General features: G+C 38.5%; 1 protein-coding gene across 2 annotated transcripts in view; it reads right to left on the bottom strand.

Annotated features, from left to right (window-relative positions):
• Positions 1–39: 39 nt before the first annotated feature.
• Positions 40–24947, bottom strand: part of LOC127806370 (BTB/POZ and MATH domain-containing protein 4) — a 33448-nt gene continuing 8540 nt past the window's right edge. Inside the window, exon 4 of one of the 2 annotated variants that reach the window (XM_052343605.1) lies at positions 40–729. In XM_052343605.1, coding sequence (XP_052199565.1) covers positions 539–729 — 191 coding nt within the window. In that variant the 3' untranslated portion in view covers positions 40–538. Of the gene's footprint in view, positions 730–21336; positions 21694–24947 lie in introns of those variants that run through there. The other variant, XM_052343610.1, reaches the window with a different exon arrangement.

Here is a 24947-nt window from a genome sequence, read left to right as displayed (position 1 = left end):
AATAAAGCCAATGTATGTAGATAACAAAAACAGCCTTAATGCAAATAAACAGAACATAAAAGACAAATCTCCCCCACCATTCCCAATTACATTGCAAAATTAAGTTGCCAATATCTGACGCCCCAAGAAGGCTCCTGAATCAACAGCTTATATGCACAATTATGTATTCCTATTCATACACATTCACAAATAAACCCCTTTCTGGTAAAATTTGTAAGCAGTATGCACTAGTGAAGAAAAGACATACTACTGGGAGATTTGCATATATAATAAAGTCTCCTTGTATACTTTTTGCCCCACTGCCAAAAACAGCCCTAAAGTCAGCATAAGCACAAGACCTTCGAACTTTTTAACATCGTTCAGTTTGCTCCTGTCACACAAACATCAAACATTCATATGATAGAACTTGCAGAGAAACTTGTGATGTTTCATTCTATTAACAATTTCTGCATTTCTTTTTGACACCATTCATGGCCTTTCCTGATCTACACTATTACCATCCTTGTACAAGCACAATCTCCTTTCTTATTAGTCCACGTCAAGTCATCCTCTGCCTAACCCTTCTGCCATTAGTATCGCCACCATCTGAGAGTTGGGCCCAAACGCTTCGTGACTTCCCACCTCCACTGCTACAGTCCTCCTCACAACCTGCCACTGTCTTCAAGATCTCTGACTGCAGTGATGGGCAGTTTTCCTTGAGATACTCAAACCCATCAGAGCGCATAACCGCTGCAGTAGCACATTCCGAACCAAGATTGAGTGTGAATATTAAGCACAGAATAAGTAATGTTACAATTGAGCAAGCAAATAAAGAAGAATTAGGAAACCCCTAGGAAAACTAAAAAGCATGAGGAACTTCCTCTACTCTGGTATACACATGTCATGTTACAACCAAAGCACATCTGAATCCGCAACAATTTCATATTTAGACACTTGTTAAAGGGACATTATAAAACATTTACACACTTGATCTTCGCAATCCTCTTTTCCTCTCCTCTCTTGCAAAGAGTAGAAATGAGCCATATAACCACATCCTTGCCTCCTCTCTCACCATAAATGCTTCCTTTTTGTTATAAAATTCGGAACAGCTTGACAAATATCAACCCTAAATATTTGCAACCGTGAAGACAACAAGGTAGAAATTCTAGCCTATAGAAAGAGAGCTACAGGCAACCTGTTCTAGAAATTTGATGATTATTCTACCCTATAGAAAGAGAGCTACAGGCAAACTGTTCTAGAAATTTGATGATTAAATATTTGAGGGTGGTAATATTTGTCATAATAATAGCAATTAGGTGGCAATAGCAATAGATGAATACCAAAAATTACATACTGCTACCTAGCTCTAGGAAAAGGTTCGCTGGTCATGTGGCTGCAACCCCCATCAGCAGATAATCATATATCTTGAACCCACCAAAAGAAATGCAGTTTGTGAATGTGATTGGATCCCATAGCCTCAAAGTTGAAAATTCACAAGTAAAAGATCAAGGTGACATTATTCATGGATTCCAAATGCACAGAAACCTATCCTTGGCACTACTTGGTGCTTCACGTATAGGTTGAGCAATATGCACAAATATTTTTTTTTTTAAGAAAAGAAGCATATTGAAAACACCACCTTCACCAAAGAATGGAAATACAACCCTACCATTCACAAAAACAAGAATCAGACTATTTGATGCTCTATACAGCTGTAATAGCATCAATTTGAAAACATACTACAAAGAACAATAAATTGATTGTTGTGCTGCTCCCACTAATCAAAGGGTGATGTAGAAGTATCTAATAGAAGAACACAAGTTTCAAGCGGAAATACACACACACACATCCATGTTTGGTTGTGAGCCTTTCTTTTACTGATGATTATGATGTTGAGTCACACATCAGCACCGCAAATAAAGAAGATTATAAGCATTATGAATGTTTTCCTAGTACTGGAACTGGGCATTTCTTGAACAACTGTCCCAACAAAAATGTTACGAAACAAACAAAGAGTTTTGATAATGAATGAAGTTAGGAGAAGAAAATGCAAACCAAAGAAGGGAGCTCATCTCAAATGAAAGGGGCCTCAAATAGTATATTCAAAAGAGGAACCTGTTCATTGTGAATTTGAGAATATGCTGGTCTTTACACAATTGCAGCTGTTCATGCCCATTATGATTGGAAAAAAATGCAGAATCATACAACGCATTGCATGGTAACGTCCTCAAGGATGCTTGGGTTGTTTGTGAAATGGTTGACATCAGGAGGATCCTATGTAGGATTTCAGTGGTTCTTCTGAATTGAATTGTAGGGGTTGGATTGAGATCAAGATCCTACCAGAAAGAATGTAAGGGTAACAAATTATAAATTTATATAATATGGTTAACCATCATAACTTGATCTCTGCTCTTCTTATGGTCTCCGACCTTGACCTTTCATGGCCTTCACCAAGTTAAACACCAGGATGTTGGGAGAAAGAAGGAGAAAGAGAGCTCTACTTCTTGTGGTCTCCAACATTCACCTTTCTCGCAGATGATTAGCACCACTGTCCTTTTATTTATTCTACTTTCTTCCTTCACCCTTTGTCACCTCCTATGAATCCTTAATTTTCAACATCAGAGAACTGTTACAAATTCATCAGAAGACTTCAGCTATCTCAAAGTTAAAATGGGTCCCACCTATTTTGAGTGGAGGCATGGGTATCAAAAGGTCAAGTAGAAGTCACATGGCTGTGTGATTCCTCCGATGTGCTAGGGGTGGTCTAATAGCACTAATAATCTTAATTGGCATCAATCCAGCTCTTGGAAGGTCGTAGCTAGATGTTGACCCAATGCCAAATATAGATTTTTGGAGATTGATCTATTGGCAGGGGTTACTTCCAGAGTGATTTTGAGGGCTTCCTTGTCAATGCTCAATGGTAGGCAGAAGGAAGGTTCCTATAAATCTTTATTCCAGGTGATGGCTACTCTTGGTTTGCCCCTCCCTTGAAACTCTTGAGACTAAAGAGGCAAATCTTTAAGTGACGCCAAATTCTTGTTTACCTAGGTTCAAGGCATTAAGTCAGAGCCTGATGGAGGAGTTCCTCAACTATGGAGCTTCTTTCCTTTACCACTTTTTTTGTTACTGAATCATCAAGGATTTTGAAATCATCTTGGATCTTCAAGATCAGAAACTTAATCTGGCTTGGTGGAACCCAATACTAGTTGATACTGTTCAACCTCTAAGCCTTGAAAGTTAGGATTAGGGTGTAAGGGATTTCATTTCATTATGGGATTTTAAGGAAATTGGCAACACTTTTAAGTGGATCGTGCATACTAACATGTAAATCTAATTATTGCGAACATTTCAGTTGGCTTCAACCGTGCTTGTAAAAAGGAGTAGGAGGGGTGTTTGGGCAATGAATTACAATGAAGTAGGTTTAGATATCCTTGCATTGCCCATCAAGAAGAATTCAGGCCAAATATCTCAGGAAGGCTAATATTGTGGTATCAGCTATGAAGAGTGTGCCAAACAACAGTAGGTTTGTAATCATTGGTGAAGGGAGGAAGATGGTGAGTGTTTGACGTGCAGGTTATACATGAGTGAGTACCTGGAAAGATTGGCCAGCTCAGTTCCAAAGGAGACACCACCCTCCAAACATGGAAGTATGTGTCAAGACCCTAGGGTTTCCTAGGATTTGAATAGGAATTTAGAAGAAGAAGAACAGAATTAGAGGGAGAGACAGAACAGATTAAGGGGGAAAGAGAGAACGAGAGAGAGAGAGGATTGAAAGAAAAGGACTTGTCATTATTCTCCGATGATACTTCCCTGCTGCTGTGTAGGTCTCTTTATAGAGCCTCTAGTACACTTCATCAGCTAATTCAACCACCTAACTAACATACCTAACCGCCTAACCCTTTTTAGTTAGCCCCCAACTGCTCATACAAGATAAATGCCAATCAATTACAATTGTAACCCTAGGCTCATGACAGTATGCAGTGAAGCTCTATGAAATTGGTTGTTATTTGCCCCTTTAATTGGGTTTCAGGGTGTTTCTCAGTCTGAGCAAGGTAATGTCAGTCAATTGCAGGATGATTTGTGCTGTAATGTTGCTTTTAAAAAATAGCCTGTCTGTGTCAATTCTAGAATGAGATTGTCATGACCCTAGGGTTTAGCTAGGGTCTAGGAAGGAATTTGGATAAGAGTTGGAGGAAGATAGAGCAAAGAAGAGGGCAAGGAAGAATAGAACAGAACTGAGGGGGAGAGAGAGAAGCCGTGGGAGAGTATTGAGAGAAGGAATTGAGATTCAAATTATTCATTAAGCCAGCTCCTCTTACTCAAGCCTATTTATAGGCTTACAATTGAAAATGCTAACAACAACAGAAAATACAACTAATAAGGAAAACACAACATGTATTACTAATATATCCTTGGGGTTCCTTGGGGTCATGACAATCCCCACCCCTTCAAACAATTCTTGTCCCCAAGAATTGGCTGCTGTTAACCCTATTATTCAGCCAATTCCAGCCTTAATAATTTGTTTTCTTCTTCGCCTTTTCTTGTTCTTATCTCTCACTTTTCTTTTCTTTTGTCTTGCCATGTCTTTTCCTCCGAGAACAGCAGTATCATGATTCACTGCAGCCCCTGTTCCAGCCATCCACCCATTCCTTGTTGCTCTCAAAATTAATTCCATTTGACCTATCACACCTTCCACTATAATCTCTCTAACTGTAGAGAGTAAGTCAAATTGCTTTGTAGGTCGAAATTTGGTTCGATGTTGCTGCTTTCCAATGGAAATGAGAACTATCAAAGCAGCAAAAGTCTCGCTTCCTTCCACAAAGAATTTCCCCACCATCTTCCCAATGTCTTCTTTCTCTTTAGTAGAGGTATCCTCAATTGTGGTATCTTTAACTTCCAGCAGATTTTTCTGGAAGTTACCACTTCCAGCAGATTTTTCTGTCAGTGGAACCTTGATAGCTTCTTCAACAATTACCATTACTTCCTTGGCAGCCTGAATTGCCTGATCCAATTCAGGTTTTTCCTCATTCTTTACAGCTACCATCCTTATCCTTAGGTCTTTATTAGCCTCATACTTTTCCTCAGCTGCAAGGACACTATCACCATCGCCATCCTTCCCTTCTAGTGCTGATACATCAACCTCCAGCAGATATGAATAGTGATCCCCACCGATAGCATTGTCCAATCTCTCTTCCTTGCTGAAATCTTTAGTTACAATTGGCCGGTCCAACCCCAATTTTTCCTCTGATTCATGCTTGGCATGATTTGCAGCCTTAGAAGCTTCCTCAATCAGTTGTCTGCCCTTAATATAACTGTTAGGCTGCAACTCTTGCTTTCTAAAAATGGCTTCCAAGGCAAGTTCCTGCAGCCTTGCTCTCTTGGCTGCCTCTTTCACAGTTGTTGGCATCATCATCCTGACCATTGACCTCAGTTTGTCCTTCAAACCACTAACAAATCTTGATACAAAATAGTGTTCCGTCAAAACTGGCTGATTACTCCACAATAGGGATCTTAACTCCTCAAATCTATTCCAATAATCTGTCACTGATCCCTCCTGACTTAATTGGTTGAACTCCTCAGTCACCTTAATCATGTTCTTTTTCATCCCAAATTGGTCATGTAAATTTCTAGCAAGATCAGCCCACCTGATCTCCCCTTCCCTAGACATTGGAGTATGATTGGCAATGTGGGAAGATGAACATCTTACCTAAATTTCCAGTTTCAAGGCCAGTAGTTCCTCGGCCTCTTGCAAGCCATAGGTCATAGGAAGGGTGCCTTGACTAGGTAAAATTGGATCAGCTACTGCCCGGGGAGGAAAATTCGGTGATAGCCGGAATTGTGGTAGTGAAGACAGCTTGTTCAACATGCTATTGATCCACTGGACATGTTGCTCCATCATCTCCCGATGCCTCTCCAAGTCTCTCTGCGTTCCTTCTTGAGAGGCAGCTATATCCTCCCTCATGTTTTCTCTGTTGGCTACATTGTCCTTCAGGCCATGGGTCATCGCCTCCTGCATTACCTTGGATTCCTTAGCTTCCGAATTCAGCCTCTTAAAATGATCAACAGCCTCCAAATCCATTGCAGAGTCCACCTCAAACAATCTGCTAGCTCTGAACAGTTTTAGACAACCTGTTCTAAGCAGCTTCAGAAATCAACCAGGCAACTTCCGAACCCGACACTTCCCCTTCGCAATTACTTCCACAGTGCAACACTGAAACCAAACTTATGTTGCGCACTTACTTCCGAAAATCGCTGATCTAAATAGCTTCGATCAGCTTTCAAGAAATGGCAGGCTTTTGCCGTTCGCCTGAGAATTTTTTTTGCCTCAATCGATGTCCGCCTAAGTTCCAGCCAACTAACAATCGACTTCCCTCTAAGTTCGCGTTCAAAATTCAAGCTGCCGACTCTCAATTTCGCCAACTGCAGCTTCCTTCTCGCCTCAACCTCACTTCAGCAATCGAGGATCGAATTTGTGTGGCCTTCAAGTTCGCCTACTTGCAGCTTCCAACTTCACCAGAATTCTGTCACTAGAACCTCATGAAGCAGCCTCGATCGGCCCTATCCTGCTTCGCTTAACTCACAAGCAGCAACCGAGATCTGAATTTCGCTCCCGATCGCTCCTGCCTTTCGCCTCAATCACATGCAACGAGTTTGCTAGAATCGAACTGATTTAAGGCTAGCCCTAGCGGAATCGACACCCAATCACCATCCAACATCTTGCTTTTGAAATCAACTTCCGCTGCGTAATTCCTCCTTGCCTGATTTGATTTCGTTACTGAGAGCAGTAGCCTATGGCTACATGCAGATCACGATCCGCCCGTTCCATATCAGATTCGTTGTGGATTCCAGCATCGCGGATTCTTATGGTAATCGCTTGTAATCACCCAAGCCTGCGTCCACTTACCCAATCACCGACCTCTGAATGGAATTCTCCTTAATTCTTGATTCGCTCATTGCTCTGCTTCAATTCTTCGAAATTCGCTGCTCCTTGAATCGCCTGGGTTGCTCGTCCTCAATTCCGAACAAAATCACTAGAATCCTAGCCGAACCAATCCGCCTACTTCTCCTTCAGATCCGAGCCGACACTCACCACTATCAATTTCGACAATTGAAATCCAATCGTTCGGAAATCTCCTGAGTCAGTTTTGGAACTTGCTTCTATGATTCGCCGAGCTTTGCTGATACCGCTTGTGGAATTCGCTTCTGGACAAGATCACTTAAATTGCCACTTGCGAAAATTTCCTCTGAACAGTTATCTCAATCGTTGAAGGCTTTGCTCCCGATCGCAACAGCCTTCCAATTCCGAAAATCAACCTTCGGAATTTTCTGCACGGAATCGCCTTTGCTGCAAGAAATCACACAAGTCACCGCTTGATCAATTCCATGGCCTTATGTTGCTGAATTCAGCTATTACAGTAGCCTTCTAATTCCGAGAAGCAACAAAGAAAGTCATCGCCGAGGAACGGGAGCTCTGATACCAAATGTCATGACCCTAGGGTTTAGCTAGGGTCTAGGAAGGAATTTGGATAAGAGTTGGAGGAAGATAGAGCAAAGAAGAGGGCAAGGAAGAATAGAACAGAACTGAGGGGGAGAGAGAGAAGCCGTGGGAGAGTATTGAGAGAGGGAATTGAGATTCAAATTATTCATTAAGCCTCCTCCTCTTACTCAAGCCTATTTATAGGCTTATAATTGAAAATGCTAACAACAACAAAAAATACAACTAATAAGGAAAACACGACATGTATTACTAATATATCCTTGGGGTTCCTTGGGGTCATGACAGAGATTTAGCCCAAGTGGGAGGGGTACTACTTCTGCACCCAGATAAGAAAGCCCAGTCACCTTTTTTGTCTGTCCTCCATCTTGTAACTGTTTTTTGGCCCTCCAGAGTTCCAGAGGTTCTTGAGATAATTAGACCCATGTGAACCCTGTGTTGTTGAAAACTGCAGGGCATTCTAGTTATGCTCAAAGGAGTGCTAGAATTTTTCAGGTTCTTCTCTTCTTCCAGGTTGTTCAGAGATGAGTCAAGTGTCCAATAGGGATGTTGGATGAACGCTTTCCTTCCCATGGTTTTTTAGGGTTTCATACTTGTTTGTCATTGGAGGTTACTCACAGAGGTTACTCACAGTGCCAGTCTCTTAGACAATATTCCTCATAGTAAAATAAAAGGGCTCTCTACCCTTGTTTCTTCAAATGAAGAACCAAGTTTGCATTTTTCTTCTATTAATCCTTTTCAACCTATTGTTGATCCAAGGAAAGCTTATAACAATAACTTCTTGCCCTCTCAAGGATGATTTCAGTCATTGAATGCTTTTTCTCTAAATGTTCCCATAAATGGGAGGTTGATAGCCTCACTTGTCGGGAAGGCCCTCAAGCATGTTAGGGACAGCACTACTAAGAGTAGTAACTGGGCTTTGGTGGAAAGTTTGGTTGTGATGGGTTTGCTCTCTTGAGCCACGCTCAACAAACTATGAACCCATTAATGATATTTATCTAAGGCTTGGCTGATAAGGAGATGGAATCATCTGAATGGATTTCGAGAAGAATTAAAAAGTTTAGTGGGTTTACAGAAATGTCCTAAAAGGTTAATCTATTAGTCCTTTTGAGAAAATTGAACTTAGGAGGAAACTTAGGGAACAATACAACTCCACTGAAAAGGGAAGAGGGAGTTTTAAAACCTTCCATGTGATGTCAATTATAAGTAAACTAAGGAACTTGGGAAGGGTGACACTATAAGGCTGCTTTAAAGTTTCGTATCCTTTCATGAACAGTATGGGACTAGATGACTTTTCTAAAACATGAATCAACAAAAGCATTCCTTAATAGATAGATGGCATGGAGACTTTGTTTATCTTCAAGATGCTATGCTAGAATCAATTGCTCTGGCTACAGTTAGGAAAATTCAGTGAAGTTGCTGGTTGAACAGACTGCCTTTTGACACTTGGATGCAGGTGGAATTCTTTTACTTCAAGATCCCAGAGTTTCAAACAAAATGGATGTCTTGCTTGTTTCCCTTTTTGTTTCTTGGAATCGAGACTTGGTTTATCGCCAAGAAGCTAAGCTAGAGTCAATTGCTCTGGCTATTGTTAGGAGTATTTGGTGTAGTTGCTGGGTGGACTCAGTGCCATTTGATATTTCGGGTGCAGGTGGTATTCTTTTACTTACACCCTAGAGTTTCAAACAAAATGGATTCCCAGCTTGTTTCCTTTTTTCTTTTTCTTGTAAATTCAGTAATAGTGACTAGTCTAAATGGTGTCTATGGCCCTCAAAGGGAGAGGGATAGGAAGGTCCTGGGGATAGATTTGGACCTCGTCAAGCCAGATTGCAGGAACCCATGGTGCTTTTTTTTTTTTTTTTTTTTGAGGGAGGGGGATTTTTAATATCATATCACGAACCTAGGGTTGGTGATAGGTTAAAAGAGGTATTGGGGAAGAAGAATTGAAGGAGGGGGAAAAATCAACAGAAAGAGGGAGAGGAATTAGAGAACAAATGAGAGGGAGATTAGAATTCTTATAAAGAAATCAGAATATCATTTATCATTTCAAAAACATATCCTCCAATCTCTTACAAATAGCCTTTATATAGGCCTTAACTAGCTGTTATCTAATATCTAACAACACCCATGTGCTTCTAACAACTTGTAAAATATCTCCTAACAACTATTATAAACCTATTATCATATTACCCCTTTATTGCTCCCAGGGTCATGACACATCACTTGTTTTTTGTGTGATTGGAAACGTGTGAACAATAGCCATGCTACAAAGTGTTCCTTTGAATTTCTTAATGCTCGGGACTTGATAGACTTGCCTTCAGAAGGGGATCATTATACCTGATTTAGATTGGATGCCAATTCTATATGAACAAATAATTTGGAAGAAATTACTTGATTTCTTTCCTCTGGCAAGCAGTTGTACAGTACATATATACAAGAGATTTTTCTATCTTAAGTTATACAACAATAGGAAACTACCACATTCAAGAATAGGAAACTATCAAAAAACTAAAATTGAGGGTTGACCTAAGATAATTCCTTTGATTACTCCTTTAATTTGGGGATTTAATCTTTTCGATCATTCCTTCTAAATCAAGAATTGATTTTCAGATTTCAACACTCCCCTCAAACTGGTAAATAGATGTCAATCATTCTTAGCTTGCTTACAAATGCTTCAAAACCTAATTTTGACAGTGCTTTAATCAGAACATCTACTTCTTGTGCCTTATCACTCTATCATGTTGGTTTGGATTATGAACTATGCTGATAGCTGAATTGTTGTCACTATACAATTTCATAGATTCTATCTATTTAACTTTCAGATCATGTAACAATCTTCCTAGCCATATCAACTCACAAATCCCTTGAGCAATTGCTCTGTACTTGGCCTCAGCACTGCTCCTTGCCGCGACAGTTTGCTTTTTACTCTACCAAGTGACCAAGTTACCCCATATTTTAGTGCAGTAGCCAGTTCTGGACTTGTTATCTTCAATTGAATCTGCCCAATCTGCATCTGCAAAACATTCAACTCCCCTATGATCATTCTTTTGAAACAAAAGCCATTTTCCATTGGTCCCTTTTAGGTATCGAAGAATCTGGTAAACTGCCTCTAGGTGTCTTTGTGTAGGTGAGTGCATGAATTGACTTATAACACTCACACTATAGGCAATATTAGGTCTGGTAAGGGAAAGGTATATCAACTTTCCTACTAGGCGTTGATACCTTTCCTTATCAACAGTAGAGTCATTTTCTGTGACTTTTTGCTTCCAATTTTGTTCCAATGGAGTACTTGCAGGTCTACAACGAAGTTTCCAATTTCATTCGAGAGATCAAGTGTGTATTTTCCTTGGGTTATGAAAATACCTTGTTTACTCCTTGTTATATCCATGCCAAGGAAGTATTTTAGCGTACCGTGATCTTTGACCTTAAATTCAGTTTTCAGCCTGGTTTTAAGTCCCTTTATCTCTTCAATGTCATCACCTGTTATCACCATATCATCCACATACACTATCAAAATTGATCTTTTTCCATTTTCAGCCTATTTAATGAAGAGAGTGTGGTTAGCTTGTCCTTGCCGATATACAAACTAAGTCATAGCAGCACTAAACCTTGTGAACCATGCCCTAGGTGATTGCTTGAGACCATAGAGAGACTTCTTTAATTTATGGACTTAAACTAAGGCTCTAGTGGATTCAAAACCAAGTGGAAACCTCATATAAACTTCCCCTTCTAGCTTCTGATTCAAAATAGCATTCTTTACGTCCATCCGGTGAAGTTCCCAATCTAAGTTGGCAACAAGAGAATAGTTAATGCCATAAGTGAATCCTTAGGCAACTAACTTTGCCTTGTATCTTTCAATTTTTCCATCTGGGCCATATTTGACTATGAATATCCATTTACATCCGATAGGTCTCTTTCCTTTAGGCAACTCCACAATATCCCAAGTCTTGTCATCAATTAATGCATTCATTTCCTCCAAAACAGCCTCTTTCCATTTGGGGTCATGAAGGGCACTTTGAATGTCTTTAGCGATTTCCACATTGTCAATTACAGTGGTGAAGACCATGTACTTAGGAGACAACTTCGAATAGGTCAAATAGTTGGAGATAGAATGCTTGGCACATAATCTCACCCCTTTTCTTATAGCAATTGGAACATCAAGGTCATCAATTGTGGCAGCCTCTTCCAAACCAGGACTTGGCTCCAGTTTAGATGAATGGTTGTGTGATCAACATTCTAAACCAACTCAGAAGAAGAACCCCCACAAAAAGAACCTAAAATCCCATATAAAAAATACCAAAAGAAAAACATTAAAATAAAACCTCAAGAACCATCTCAAAAAGAACAAACCCAAGAGATATCTCAAACCTACGAGCTTTTGACCTTCTTGAGTAAACCTTAATCGATTGTGGTTCAACAGTAGGTTCTTCCCCTTGACTCATTTCTTGTACAGGTTCAGGTTGGTCTAATGAAGGATGTGAAGGATGGGAAGATAGTTCAAGTGAGGGAACATTAAATGGATGAATCAGAAGGAAATCGGAAGGGAAATAGATGGGTCCCAATGATTATCTTCATGAGAGGTCTCCCCCTAAAGAGAAGCATTGGGATGGTAAGGCTGATGTTCAAAGAAACACATATCACAAGAGACATAAAATCGGTTAGTGGAAGAAGAGTACCACTTGTAGCCTTTTTGGGTGGGAGAGTATCCAACAAAAATACATTTGAGTACCTTAGGATCAAGTTCGTCGTGGTGAGGGTGTTGATTATGATCAAAGATAGTGCATTCAAACACTTTGGGAGGCAATGAGTTTAAATGTGAATTTTTGGAAACACAGCAAGTAAATAGCTCAATGGGGTATGATAATTAAGTGGTTTGGAAGGCAAGCTATTTATGAGATAGGTGACTCTTAGAATAGCTTCATCCCAGAAAGTATTTAGGGCATAGCTAGAAAACATTAGGGATCGAGCTAGCTCAAGAAGATATCTATTTTTCCTTTCTGCTATCCCATTTTGTTGGGGAGTAGAGGGACATGAACTTTGGTGTAAGATACTTGATCAATAAGGTATTGGCTAAGTTCTTGTGCAAAGTATTCCCCACCATTATCAGTTCGAAGGATATAAACAAAAGACTGAAACAGATTGGTATTAAGTTTATGAAACTATTTAAATATGGAACAAGTCTCAAATTTGTCCTTCATAAGGTAAGCCCAACAAACACGACTGTGGTCATCAATAAACGTAATAAATCAACGAGTATTGATTAAAGTTAAGACACGAGCTGGCCCCCAAATGTCACTATGAATAATATGAAATGGCTGTGAGGATTTGTAGAGATGAGTAGGATGATGAGAGCAAGTATGTTTAGCATAAACACAATGTTCACATTAAAAGGAAGTAGGATCTTTATTGATGAATAATTTCGGATACAGAGTTCTAAGGTAATTGTAACTAGGGTGGCCTAGTCATTTATGCCATGATAGAACATCACAATGAGAAATGGAAGACAATGAAATAGGATTGAATGACTTATGAGTCGATGGAGGAACCACCTTGAGAAGTAGTATAGGCCATTTTTCTCCTCAACACAGCCAATTATCCTCCCCGAAGACAAGTCCTAAAATACACAATAGGTAGGATAGAATGTGACTGTACAATTGAGATCTTTAGTTAATTTACTAATAGAAAGGAGATTGCATTTAAGACGTGGAACATGAAGGGCAGAAAACAATGTTAATTCAGGTAGAAAAATAGTGCCTCAACCAGCCACACCAGTTACATTCCCATCAACAACTGCAACCTTAATATTCTCAATACAATCTTCATAAGTAGAAAAGAATTTTGACAAGCCTGTCATATGATCTAAAGCCCCAGTGTCTACAATCCAACAATTGCTAGAATGTGATTGAGCTAATAAAGTGGATTGAGTGTTACCTCTATGAGCAATTGTCACTGTACTAGTTTGAGGGGCAGGTTTAGTTTCCTTGGGCACTTTGGACTCGTTCAGCAGCTGTCGTAAAATCTCCATCTGTTCCACTATAAAAGGAGCATGTTTTTCAAAGATGATGGCTAAGTCAATTGTATATGCTAACTTCTACTGTTCTCGTTGGCTTCTTGGCTTCCAATTTGCAGGTTTGCCATGAAGTTTCCAGCACGTGTCCATCGTATGATGACGTTTGTTGCAACGATCACACCAGAGTTTATCTTTAAGTTTCTAATCCTTCGAATGAGATTTACTACAATGAACTGTCAAGGCAGAATTTTGGGATCCCAAATCAGGGCTGGTTTGAAAAGTTGTTGAGCATTACTTGTTGGCGACTCTCCTCACGTTTGATTTCAATAAAGGCCTCTTTGATGGAAGGGAAAGGTTTGGTACAAAGGAGACGACCACGAACTTCATCTAGATATTTGTTGAGGCAATGTAGGAAATCGAATGCCCTTTCCTTCTCCAACATTTTAGTGTACTTAGTACTATCCTCATACAATGCCAACTAATATCATAAAAAAGATCCATCTCCTGTCAAAGTTCAGTTAAAACATTATGGTATTCGATGACTGACATGTTACCTTGTCTAGTAGTTTGAAAGGCCGAATGGATTTCAAAACACTGGCCCATGTTTTCAAGATCTGAGTAAATTTCTTACACAGCATCCCAGATCTCCTTTGCAGTTTTGTAGAAGAGGTAGGTCCGTCCTATCTTAGGCTCCATAGAATTAATGAGCCATGCCATGACTATAGTGTTTTCAGCATCCAAAGTGGAATAGTTAGCAGCAATTGAAGGTGGCATAGGAATAGCACCCATCAGATATCCAACTTTGCCCTTGCCTTTCATAACAAGCAACACAGATTGGAACCATTCACGAAAGTTGGTGCATTGAGTTTGTGTTGGGTGATTTGAAGAGAATGAAAATCAAGGGTTGATATGGGATTTAGCTTAAGAAGTAGAAATAACTGGAGCAATGGAAGAGTCAGCCGAAGAAGAGTTAGTTTCTACCATAAAGAACTGATACTGTAGTTCGAAAAAAGACTGATGAGTTGAATGTCAAACTAGCATCAAATCTGGCTCTAATACCATGAACAAATAATTTGGAAGAAATTATTTGATTTCTTTCCTCTAGAAATCAGCTGTATAGTACATTTATACAAGAGATCTTTCCATCTTAGGCTATACAAGAATAGGAAACTACCAAATACAAGAATAGGAAACTACCAAAAAACTAAAACAGAAAGTTGACCTCAAGTAATTCCTTCGATTACTCCTTTGATTTGGGTATTTAATCTTTTTAATCATTCCCTCTAAATCAGGGATTAATTTCCGGATTCCAACACTATATCGATAGACTTCTTGTTCCTCCTTACTAGGAGTGCCATTTCCCAAATTTGACTCAGGTTTCCTGACCTGGAGTTGTACCAGATCATAGACCTATGACGGTGGATTAAAGAGACCCAAATTCTAGGCTTCCATTCTTTTTTGAAAGCATTTGTTAGCATTTGTTAGGTCATGGTGGCTAGTGAGGAAGTTGAAGCTCCATTAGAAAGATATTAGATCTTGAGTGCTTTAGCAATGTTAATTTAAGAATTGAATGATTGCTTGCTAAAAATTACAGATCATAATGAGAAGGCCAATAGAACCAACTTGTCTTTTAGATGTGAGATTTGAAAGTGTCCTAATGAGAAGTTTACAGGCTTCTTGTTTATGAGGAAATGTGGTGGAAGCAAGAATAAAGATGGTTCTTTATCAAGGCAGCGACCAAAATACCTAGTATTTTCATAGGATGGCTAATCCTCATGGGAGATATAATCATATTGTCAAGTCAGTAATTACTAACAGTCAGAAGATTTCTACAGATCCTAAAATTCAAACAGGTATAGTCAAGTTCTATGGCAAACTTTATCCAGAAGAGTAGAGTCGAGTCAGAGACCCTCGAGTTGCAATAAGTTATGGGGAGAGCATAAGAACTTGAAAGGCTTTTTTTTCTAAGAAGGAAATTGTAACAGGTTATTAGTAGTTAATAGGCGGGACAAGCCCCTCGCCTGGATGGTTTTCCTTAGTCTTCTTTTGTAGATGTTGGGATGTGGTTAGGAAGGAAATGTTGGAGGCTATTTTTATTTCTAGATTTTGAGTTGTTTGAGTAGTGTATCAATGGCATCATTTATTGCCCTTATCCCTAAGAGGGAAAGAGTGTGGAAGTTAAGAACTGTAGGCCTATTAGCTTAATTGGTGGCGTTCACAAAATCATAACGAAGCTGCTTTCGCCTTAGACTCAAGGATGCTGAAAGTACGGTGATTTCTGCCACTCAAAATCTTTGTTAGGTCTGGATTTTGGATGCTGACTTGGTGGCAAACGAGGGCACTAATTCTAGGTTGAAAAGGTATTTGCTGGGTTTGGTATGAAAGCTTGGCTTGGGAGAGGCTAATAAACATATGAATAGGGGGTTTCTTCTCCAGGTTTTGATGTTACAAGGTTTGGGAAAAGTGAATCCTTTTTGGTTGCTCAAGGGACTTGAGTCAAGGTGATCCTCTTTCTCCTTTTATGTCTATTCTTGTATTGGAGACCTTATGTTCAATGATTCTTAAGATGAAGTGGGACAGATAGAGTTCTAGTTTTTTGGTTAGTGCTAGGGGAGTTTGAGATTTGGTTTTCACTCATCTCCTCTTTGCTGGCACACCCTCATTTTCTGTGATACTAATGAGGTTTTTCACTTGCACGTTATTGTGTTTAAAGATGGTGTCCTGTTTACATGTTAATCATTGCTAATGTGACATTATCCTGTGGGGGCTGTGAGAAACTAGAATCCCTTGTTGCAATTTTGGGTTGTGAAATTGGTAGTTTTCCTACGAATCATCTGGGCCTTCCTTTAAATCCAAAATTCAAGTCACTTCTTGTAACACCCTGTGTTTTCGTACAAAATTTGAAGAAATTTGTAAATTAAGTAATTTAGTGATTTAGATATACACTAACTAAATTTTTGAAAATTGCTTATGACACGGTGGGAATGTATGAAATGGTCAACTAGTGACGTGGAACTAAGTGGAGGGAAGTTGAGGTTATGTAAAAGTGTCAAAATGAGCATCCAAAGTTATTAAGCTTGTTCAAGTATATTAAGGGGTCTCATACAAGGAAAGAGAAGAAAACAGAATTTTTTGAGAAATAAATGAAATTTTATATGAAGTTCAATATTGGATTAAGATAGCAAAAGAATTTTTAAATTCTTCTGGTATTAGAAAAATGGTAAATTGACCATATACTGCCTGATCTTTCACCCTTCAGTCTGCACACCCCTTGGACTTAAAAATAGGCCCAATTAGTCCCTAAACTTTCCAAAATTAGCCACAACACCCATAATTTAGTTCTGTTTCCATTGTGATCCCACCATGCTTGATTTTAAGAAGTTATATTACAAAATGAGTGACATCCATTGAGAAGTTGGAAGTCGGGGCAGCCACTTATTTAAAGTTGCAAGGAAGTGGGTTAGTGTTGAAATGAGTTTGTAGATTATTTCTAAACAAAATGTGGCAAAAGAGCATTCAAACTTAGAAAATGCTGAAATTTTGAGAAGCAAACCATGGATTCAAAATATTGGTGTCAAAATGAGTCTGTTGGTATATAATTCAATAGGTTTTTGGACAAGTGCCGGCAGATGTGTATTTTTGTGGTAGATATCATGAAGCCATATGACACGAGAGACAAAAAATTTAACTTAAAAGAATTGAAGTGACTATCCAATATTGGAATATTGGAGTAAAGAGGAATGAATACAGAGGTATATATATATATATGTATACATGAGTGCGTACATATATATATATATATAGAAAAGTAATAATAAATATTAATTTGAGCCAAATTGAGCATGGGTAATAAAAATTGACATGAGAGATATGTTTGAAATTTTCTGACCAGCATTGGTGTGGCACTGTGGGCAATTTGGGAAGTGGCTGACCCAAGTGAAAATAGTTATATTTCAAAGAGATGATGGTATACCTGAATTAACGGTGAAAGCTGGTGATTTATTAAGGATGAGTTTGGAAGTGACTATGAATAGTTACTTTGCTAACCTTAAGATGTCTCATTATTGAAAGGTGTTTAGGATTAAAAAAAGGAGGAAATTAATAAAATAAAGTTAGAATTGTATATGGTGGCTGATTGTTTGCAATGCGTCAAGCCTAGACTAATTAGAAGAGATTGAGAAATAACTCAGCAAAGTAAAACATGAGATGTCAAATTCTAGTGAAATTGGAAGAGATGAAGATGAGGTTAATTTGGGAATGACTAATCAAGTCTAGACCGCAAGGTGTCCCAAATTTCATTAGTATAAATAGTGGCCTGAATTGCAATTGAAAAAGTATCTTGAAAGCTTGAATGCTCAGCCAATTTGAAAAAACAGAGAGCAAAGAAAGTTGGGAGAAATAAGGAATCGGCAATCTCGGTCTAGTGGAGAGCTAAAGCTGAGAGAACAGAAGAAAAATATTGGAGATTGAAGTCTTGGCCCTGAGGATCAAGGAAGCTGAGTGAAGAAGAAACAAAGTGAATAAGAAGTGTTCAGCTAGGAGCAAAACATAAGAGAGAAATAAAAGAGAAGCAGTCTTGGCCAAAGCAAAAAAGGAAGAAAGAAAGAAAAGAGTCGAGATGTAATAATGTGTAGCAAGCACACTGCCTAGATAATTTATTAAAGGTGAGAAATTAGCGCTTAATCCTCACATGTTCACATGATCTTGTTGAACATATCATTTATCCTACATATTCATGATAGGCATGTCTATGCTAAAACTTGCATTCTCTACATATATGTGCAACAATTAGCATGAGATACCAAAGAATCACGACAGATTAGTAGGTTTTAAATTGGTGGATGGTTGATTTTGCGAAGAAGCCAAGGTAGTCAGAGGTGGAAGGCACCCTTAAGGCACTATGAACACTCTATCGCCTGAGGAGCTAGGGGCCAAAAAATGCTCGCCTGACTGAAGCGAGGCGTTAAATTAACCCAAAAAAAAAGAAAAATATATTTAATAGGAAAAAGCCAATCAGATAATGTATACAATGGTAAAACATCTAAAATACAGTAAAAAAAATACAACAGGTGCAAATACAGTGAGTTTGAAGGTTGAACTTTGAATCTGAAAAGTAATTTTTGAAAAACAAAATAAAATTGTAAAACCATAATACATTATACACCATCTCAAACATCAAAAGTTTTACAATTATAACAAATCTGCAATATTATATAAAAATAAGCAATTTTAAATATTTAATAGTTATAGAAAAGCTAACAAAGACAAAAGATATATTTATTAAATCACACAATATAAATTATATTATATTAATTAGCAAATATATATTTAAATTATATTATAAATTAAATATACAATAGTTAATATAAAAATTCCCAACAAACAACAGCTGCAAATACTGTGAGTTTGAACTTCAAATCTGAAAAGTAATTTTTGAAAAATAAAATAAAAGTGTAAAATCCTAACCACAATACATTATATACACCATCTCAAATACTCAAATAATAAGAACAAATAAAATAGTAAGTAACAATAAAAAATAACCAAAATAGTAAGTTAGTAACCAAACAAAAGATTCAAAGAAAGAAAGCTGCAGAAGAAGAACACTAAAGGAAGGACCAACCCGCAAAGGCACAAACAGTAAAAAGTAAAAAGCTGCAGCAGAATGAAGAAACCAATCTGAAATTGGTTCTCAAAGGAGGGATGGCCATAGGAGGGTCACCTGTCACAGGCTAGGCCGTTGGTGGTGAGCCGTCGCCGGAAGGATTGGCAACACACCGGCACACACCAAGGGTTTCCGGCATGTGACGGCTACGTCAGACCTCCGGCAACTGCTATTGAAGTCACCTCCCTGAAATCTATGGTATTATTACCCTATGATCCTATTACGTGGAGATACCTTTTGCATGCCTTCAACATTCTACAGGTAACTCTTCAGTTTCCTTCATTTTTCTTTCAGATTTGATTCTTTAGGACCTAGGGAAGTGACGCTTGACGCATCAACCGAGGCGCTCGCCTAGGTGGTGTTTTGAGTGAAGGAGCCTCGCCTACCAGTAGGCGAGGCACTTCCCAACACCCTGCACCGACCGAGCACCTAGGTGAGCCAGGCACTTGACTAATTGGAACAAGCTATGGAAACCCAAGCTTTTATGTTTCAAGACTTAAGATGTAATAGCAATATGCGATGCCTAATCTTGTGTGTATGGCATTGCATGATGTCTTGGAAAAGAAATGTTGTATAAACAAAGAAATATGCAAAAGGTTGTACATTTTAAGGTAGTTTGTTCATTCTACTTTATATGAGTTGCATGTGCTATAATTGAGTTATTTATATGATTAATTGCAAAGGAGAATAAGTTGGATGACTAGAAATTGCAAGGAAAAATAGTAGGATTTGAAGCCAAGAAAGAAATTTCCAAACAAAATAAAATGTGCGGTCATGGGAGGTTGAAACGCTTCCCTAACGTGATAGGATAACAAGAGGGCTTGGAAATGGGAATAAGATAAAAGATATAAAAATTAAAAACCTAGTATGAGAGTTAGTCCCTTGCGGATTCTCGTAGAAGGGTCCCAGGATCAAATCTGGGAGAGGGGTTTGACACTTCTTATCTGGAACGGTAAGGCGAAATGATGTTAGAATGGGTAAGGTTTTTCAAAGAAACAGTATCTCTCTAAATGTGGCAAACTTATGCATTAAGACTATGTTGTTCGCTATTCCAATTTCTTTGATTTCTCTTTTTTTGGGAGGGTTGAAGGATGAGTTCAAATCCAAGTCCATTAATTTTTCGGAAAAAGTGCATTAGAAGATGGCTGTGTATTGTTAACAATACACTTCTTGGCAAGTGGTTATGTAGGTTTGCTTGGGAAATATTGCATCATGGAGATGAGTTATTGCTTGTAAATTTGGTTGTTCGTGGTGCGTAGTCATCCAATGCTACTTCTTTTTTTCTTTTCTTTTTGTGGACAGAAGCAAAGAATTTTGTAGAGGAGAGGAACGGAGTACAAGAAGAGGAAAAGATATCTCAAAACGAAACAAAAAAGAAAGAAAAAAGGAAATGATAACAATAGGAGAGGAACCCAATCTCCTTAAACATCTGAAAAGGATAACCTTTTGAAGGAACCATAGGCAATACTCCACAAAGGAGCAAAAGTGCTAATCCCATGCCAAAATAAATCCAAGGCCATTTGTCTATTCCTAATGGATCAATTGCTTCACTCATTCCAAATGCACCATATTTTTTAAAATAAAGCATTCCTCCACAAAATCTTGCTTCCATCCTTAACATCAAAAACCCCAACATGTTTGTAACAAGAAATCCTCGAAAGATAAAGCGCAAATCCACACCTCTCCAGTAATAGAGACCAATTTGTTCCAAATATTCACGAGAAGGGGCAATGCAAAAACAAATAACAACATAGAACACAAATATTAGGTGAGATAGCTTTATGGGTTGTCTTCTCTGCAATAAATCATTTGTGTTGATCTTAACAAGAGAAGCAATAAAAGTCTTGATCTTAAAAAGAAAGTTCAACTTCCAAATAAACTTGTATAGAGTAAAAGGAAACAAGAACCTTTAACAACGAAGTTAAAAAAGGCCTTACAAGAAAAACCACCTAATTTGAAGCACCCAGATTTTACTATCAACCGCATAAGGTGAACTAAATCAAGTAAAAAAAAAAACGGATCAACGAAATCCTCAGCCTGCCCATCATTAAGTGATGCAGGGCACTAGGAAATGGAGAAGGGAAGAGAGGAGATTGGTAGAGAGGAGAGCAATTCAAAGAGGGTGTTCTAAAAAAAACTGATCACATAACTGCCTTTCACATCCAAGTACGCAAAGTTACAAACATGCATAATATATGTCCAACATAAAATATCAAGAATACCCACAATTACAAGAAATTAAAGAACCTCAGATGTAGATGAATCGGAACATCTACTCCTATGCCTACGATAAACTTGTCCATATCTCCCTGGAGACAGTCCCTCGACATACCCATACTCTTCCGATGAAGGAGGACTTGACTCTGGTAAGGCATGGAAGAGAAAGTCCAGTAGAAGATTAGGAGCTAAAGCACAAACATTATCCATGGGTATCCATGTTGCATCCAATATCGGCATTCCTCGCCATTGAACCAAAAGATAATGGAAGTTCTCATCAGAGGAAGTGACGACCTCATAATCCAAAATAGCCTCAATTTCATCCTTCTGCAAAGAGACAGGGGGAGTCTGAGGAACTGGAGAATCTGTAGAACGACCATGATGCAAAACAAGATGCTCAAAGGTCCTCGAGAAGGTGTCAAATCTTCCACATTAAAAACACAACTAATACCCATATCATCAAGAAAATCTAACAAGTATGAATTAGGATAAGTTTCTAAATAATGGGGATGGGCCAATGGATTGTGCATGCAATTTCTTAAAAGAGCGCATATGGTAACACTCACAATGGATATGAACCATGACATAATCACCCGCATTAAAGCCCTTCGCCTTACAATGCACATCAACAACAAGCTTACAATCAACATTGCTCATTACAATCTTACACCTAACCTCTCAAGGTGTAAATCATATAGGTATTGAGCAAAAGATTTAGCAGGCTCAAAAATACATTCAAATGGAGCTGTCATAAGATCAATAGTTGAATGAGGATTATAGACATTGACACACTCAAAAGGGATTGACGCCAACTGATCTATTGGCAACACGTTATAAGCAAACTCAATGGTTGAAAACACAAGATTGCAAACTCCCAACTTTTCGTCTTAAATGCATCTAAGGAAATCACCAAACTATGTTTAACAACCTTAGTTTGAGCATCAGTCTATGGGTGGAATGCCAAAACAAAACAAAAGACTGTTGCCACACATCTTCCAAAGGGTCCTGGTTTTCTAATCTATTTCCTAATTCAAGAACCCTGATTTTTTTATCCTATGGAATTAATGATTCTTTTTTGGTAGTCTCCTAAGCTGTATTTAGTAATGTCCTAAGCTATATTTAGTAGTTTTCTAAGCAGTATTTAATAGTTTCCTAAGCTGTATTTGGAAGTTCCTACTTCTATATAATTATACTTCTCGATCAAAGGAATGTAGAGAAATTCATTATTTTCCAAATTCTTCATGGTATCATAGCAGTTTATCTAAACCATTGATCCAGTCCAAATAAGCCACCCATGGCTAGTGGGGGCAAGAACTTGGTCTCTGAAGTATCATCTAGATCTGAAGGAGCAGCAACATCAGTTTCCAGTCTTCCTGAAGGCCCTATTCTTCATATTACTAGACACGAGGTGAACGGCCAGAACTTCATCCAATGGTCGCAATCTGTCATGTTGTTCGTCTGTGAGAGAGGCAAAGAGGATTATCTCATCGGACTTGTTGTACAACAGCAAGAAACCGATCCTACCTTCAAGATCTGGAAGGTATAAAATAGTATGGTCATGTCATGGCTGATAAATTCCATGACAAATGAAACAGGTGAGAATTTTAAGTATTATAGAACAGCAAAGGAAATACAGGATGCAGTTAAAGATATTTATTCCAATGTTGACAACACCTTGAAGATCCTTGGAATAAAAAGCATGTTGCATGAGCTACTGCAAAGAGACTTGTCCGTGACGAACTATTTCAATGCCTTAACTCGACAATGGCAGCAATTGGATATCCTTGAAGAGAAGGTTTGGAAGTGCCCGGAAGATGGTCAACAAAACAAGAAAATTGTTGAAAAAGACCAAGTCTACTACTTCCTTCTCGGGCTCAACAAGGATCTAGATGATGTGAGAGGAAGAATCCTAAGTATCAAGCCCTTTCCCAACATCCGAGAAGCCTTCTCAAAAGTTCCCCGGGAAGAAAGTTGGAAAAAAATAATGCTAGGCACACAGCATTCTTTCTCTCCTGCTAAAATAAACCAGTATACGAGCACTATCAAAAAATCGAGCTCGAAGAAGATAATTGGCAGTGCTAGGCTGTGTGTAGGACTCTTACCTTCTTCTAGGCAAAGATGCCAGCAAACCCCAACCATCACAACGACCATGTATGGCCTTGAACTCTAGCATTAACATTGATAGTCCAATTATGTTGTGGCACTATCGATTACAACATCCAAACTTTATGTGTCTCAAAAAATTGTTTCCCACTTTATTCAATAAGAAAGCAGAAACCTTTCAATGTGAGATTTGTCAACTTTCCAAGCACACTCGTGCCTCATATTCTAGCCTTCCTTACAAGTCTTCTCACCCTTTTTCCATGATACACAGTGATATTTGGGACCCTCTAGAATTCACAATATCATTGTTCTAAATGAATTGTCACATTCATTGATGACCATACTAGACTCTCATGGGTGTTCCTAATGAAAGAAAAATCAAAAGTTGGGAAAATCTTTGAATTCTTTCACAATTATTACTCAATTTCAAGAAAAAATCCAAGTCCTCAAAACTAATAATGGAGGAGAATATTTTCATTCTACCCTCAGTGCCTATTTATTCAAACATGGTATTATCTACCAAATCTCTTGTGTTGACACTCCACAACAAAATGGAGCTGCCGAGAGGAAAAACAAACACCTCTTGGAAGTTACTCAATCTTTTATGCTGGCATCCAATGTCTCTAAACATTTTTGGGGTGAAGCTGTCCTTACTGCCACCTATCTTGTAAACAGAATGCCTTCCCAAATTCTAAATTTCAAGACTCCATATCAAACCTTTCATGAAACTTACCCGGTAACTAGAATACTATCCTCCATTCCCCTGGAAGTCTTTGGTTGTACTGCATTTGTTCACATCATTCAGCCACATCAAAGCAAGCTTGATCCCAAATCACTTAAAGGTGTTTTCCTTGGCTACTCACCAAATCAAAAGGGATACCGGTGCTATTCACCAATTACCAAGAAGTTTTACAACTCCACAGATGTCAACTTTTTCGAAAACTAGCCCTTCTACACCAAAAATGATATTCAAGGGGAGAATCATACTCACAAATAATATCATTTTTTGGTCCTTCAACCAACTACTGCAGTCTCTCAAAATCAGCCAACTGATCCTAAGGAGTTACTTGTGTACTCGAGGTGCCAAAAAACTTAGAAGGAAGTAGAGGACTGCACACCTCCGAACAATGACCAAGAATCCAGGTCCCAAGGAACACAATTGACACAGGTAAGACCTCTCTTGAACCTGAAGCCAAAATATATGAGCCTCTTGCTAATCTAGACATTCCCATTGCCCTAAGGAAACGAATAAGGTCATGTACCTAATATCCAATTGCCAAATTTGCCTCCTATGAAAAGTTGTCACCAAACTTTCGTGCATTTGCTACTCAACTTGACAATGTGCAGATTCCGAAAAAATTTCACGAAGCCCTCAAGGAACCCAAGTGGAAATCAGCAGTGTTAGATGAAATTACAGCACTTGAAAAGAATGGAACTTGCGTAATCACTTATCTTCCCAAAGGAAAACATCTGATTGG

Source organism: Diospyros lotus, chromosome 1, assembly GCF_014633365.1.
Source record: "Diospyros lotus cultivar Yz01 chromosome 1, ASM1463336v1, whole genome shotgun sequence".
Taxonomy (NCBI): Eukaryota; Viridiplantae; Streptophyta; class Magnoliopsida; order Ericales; family Ebenaceae; genus Diospyros; species Diospyros lotus.
Note: the sequence above shows the minus strand (reverse complement) of the source record. Positions and strands in the feature narration are given on the sequence as shown.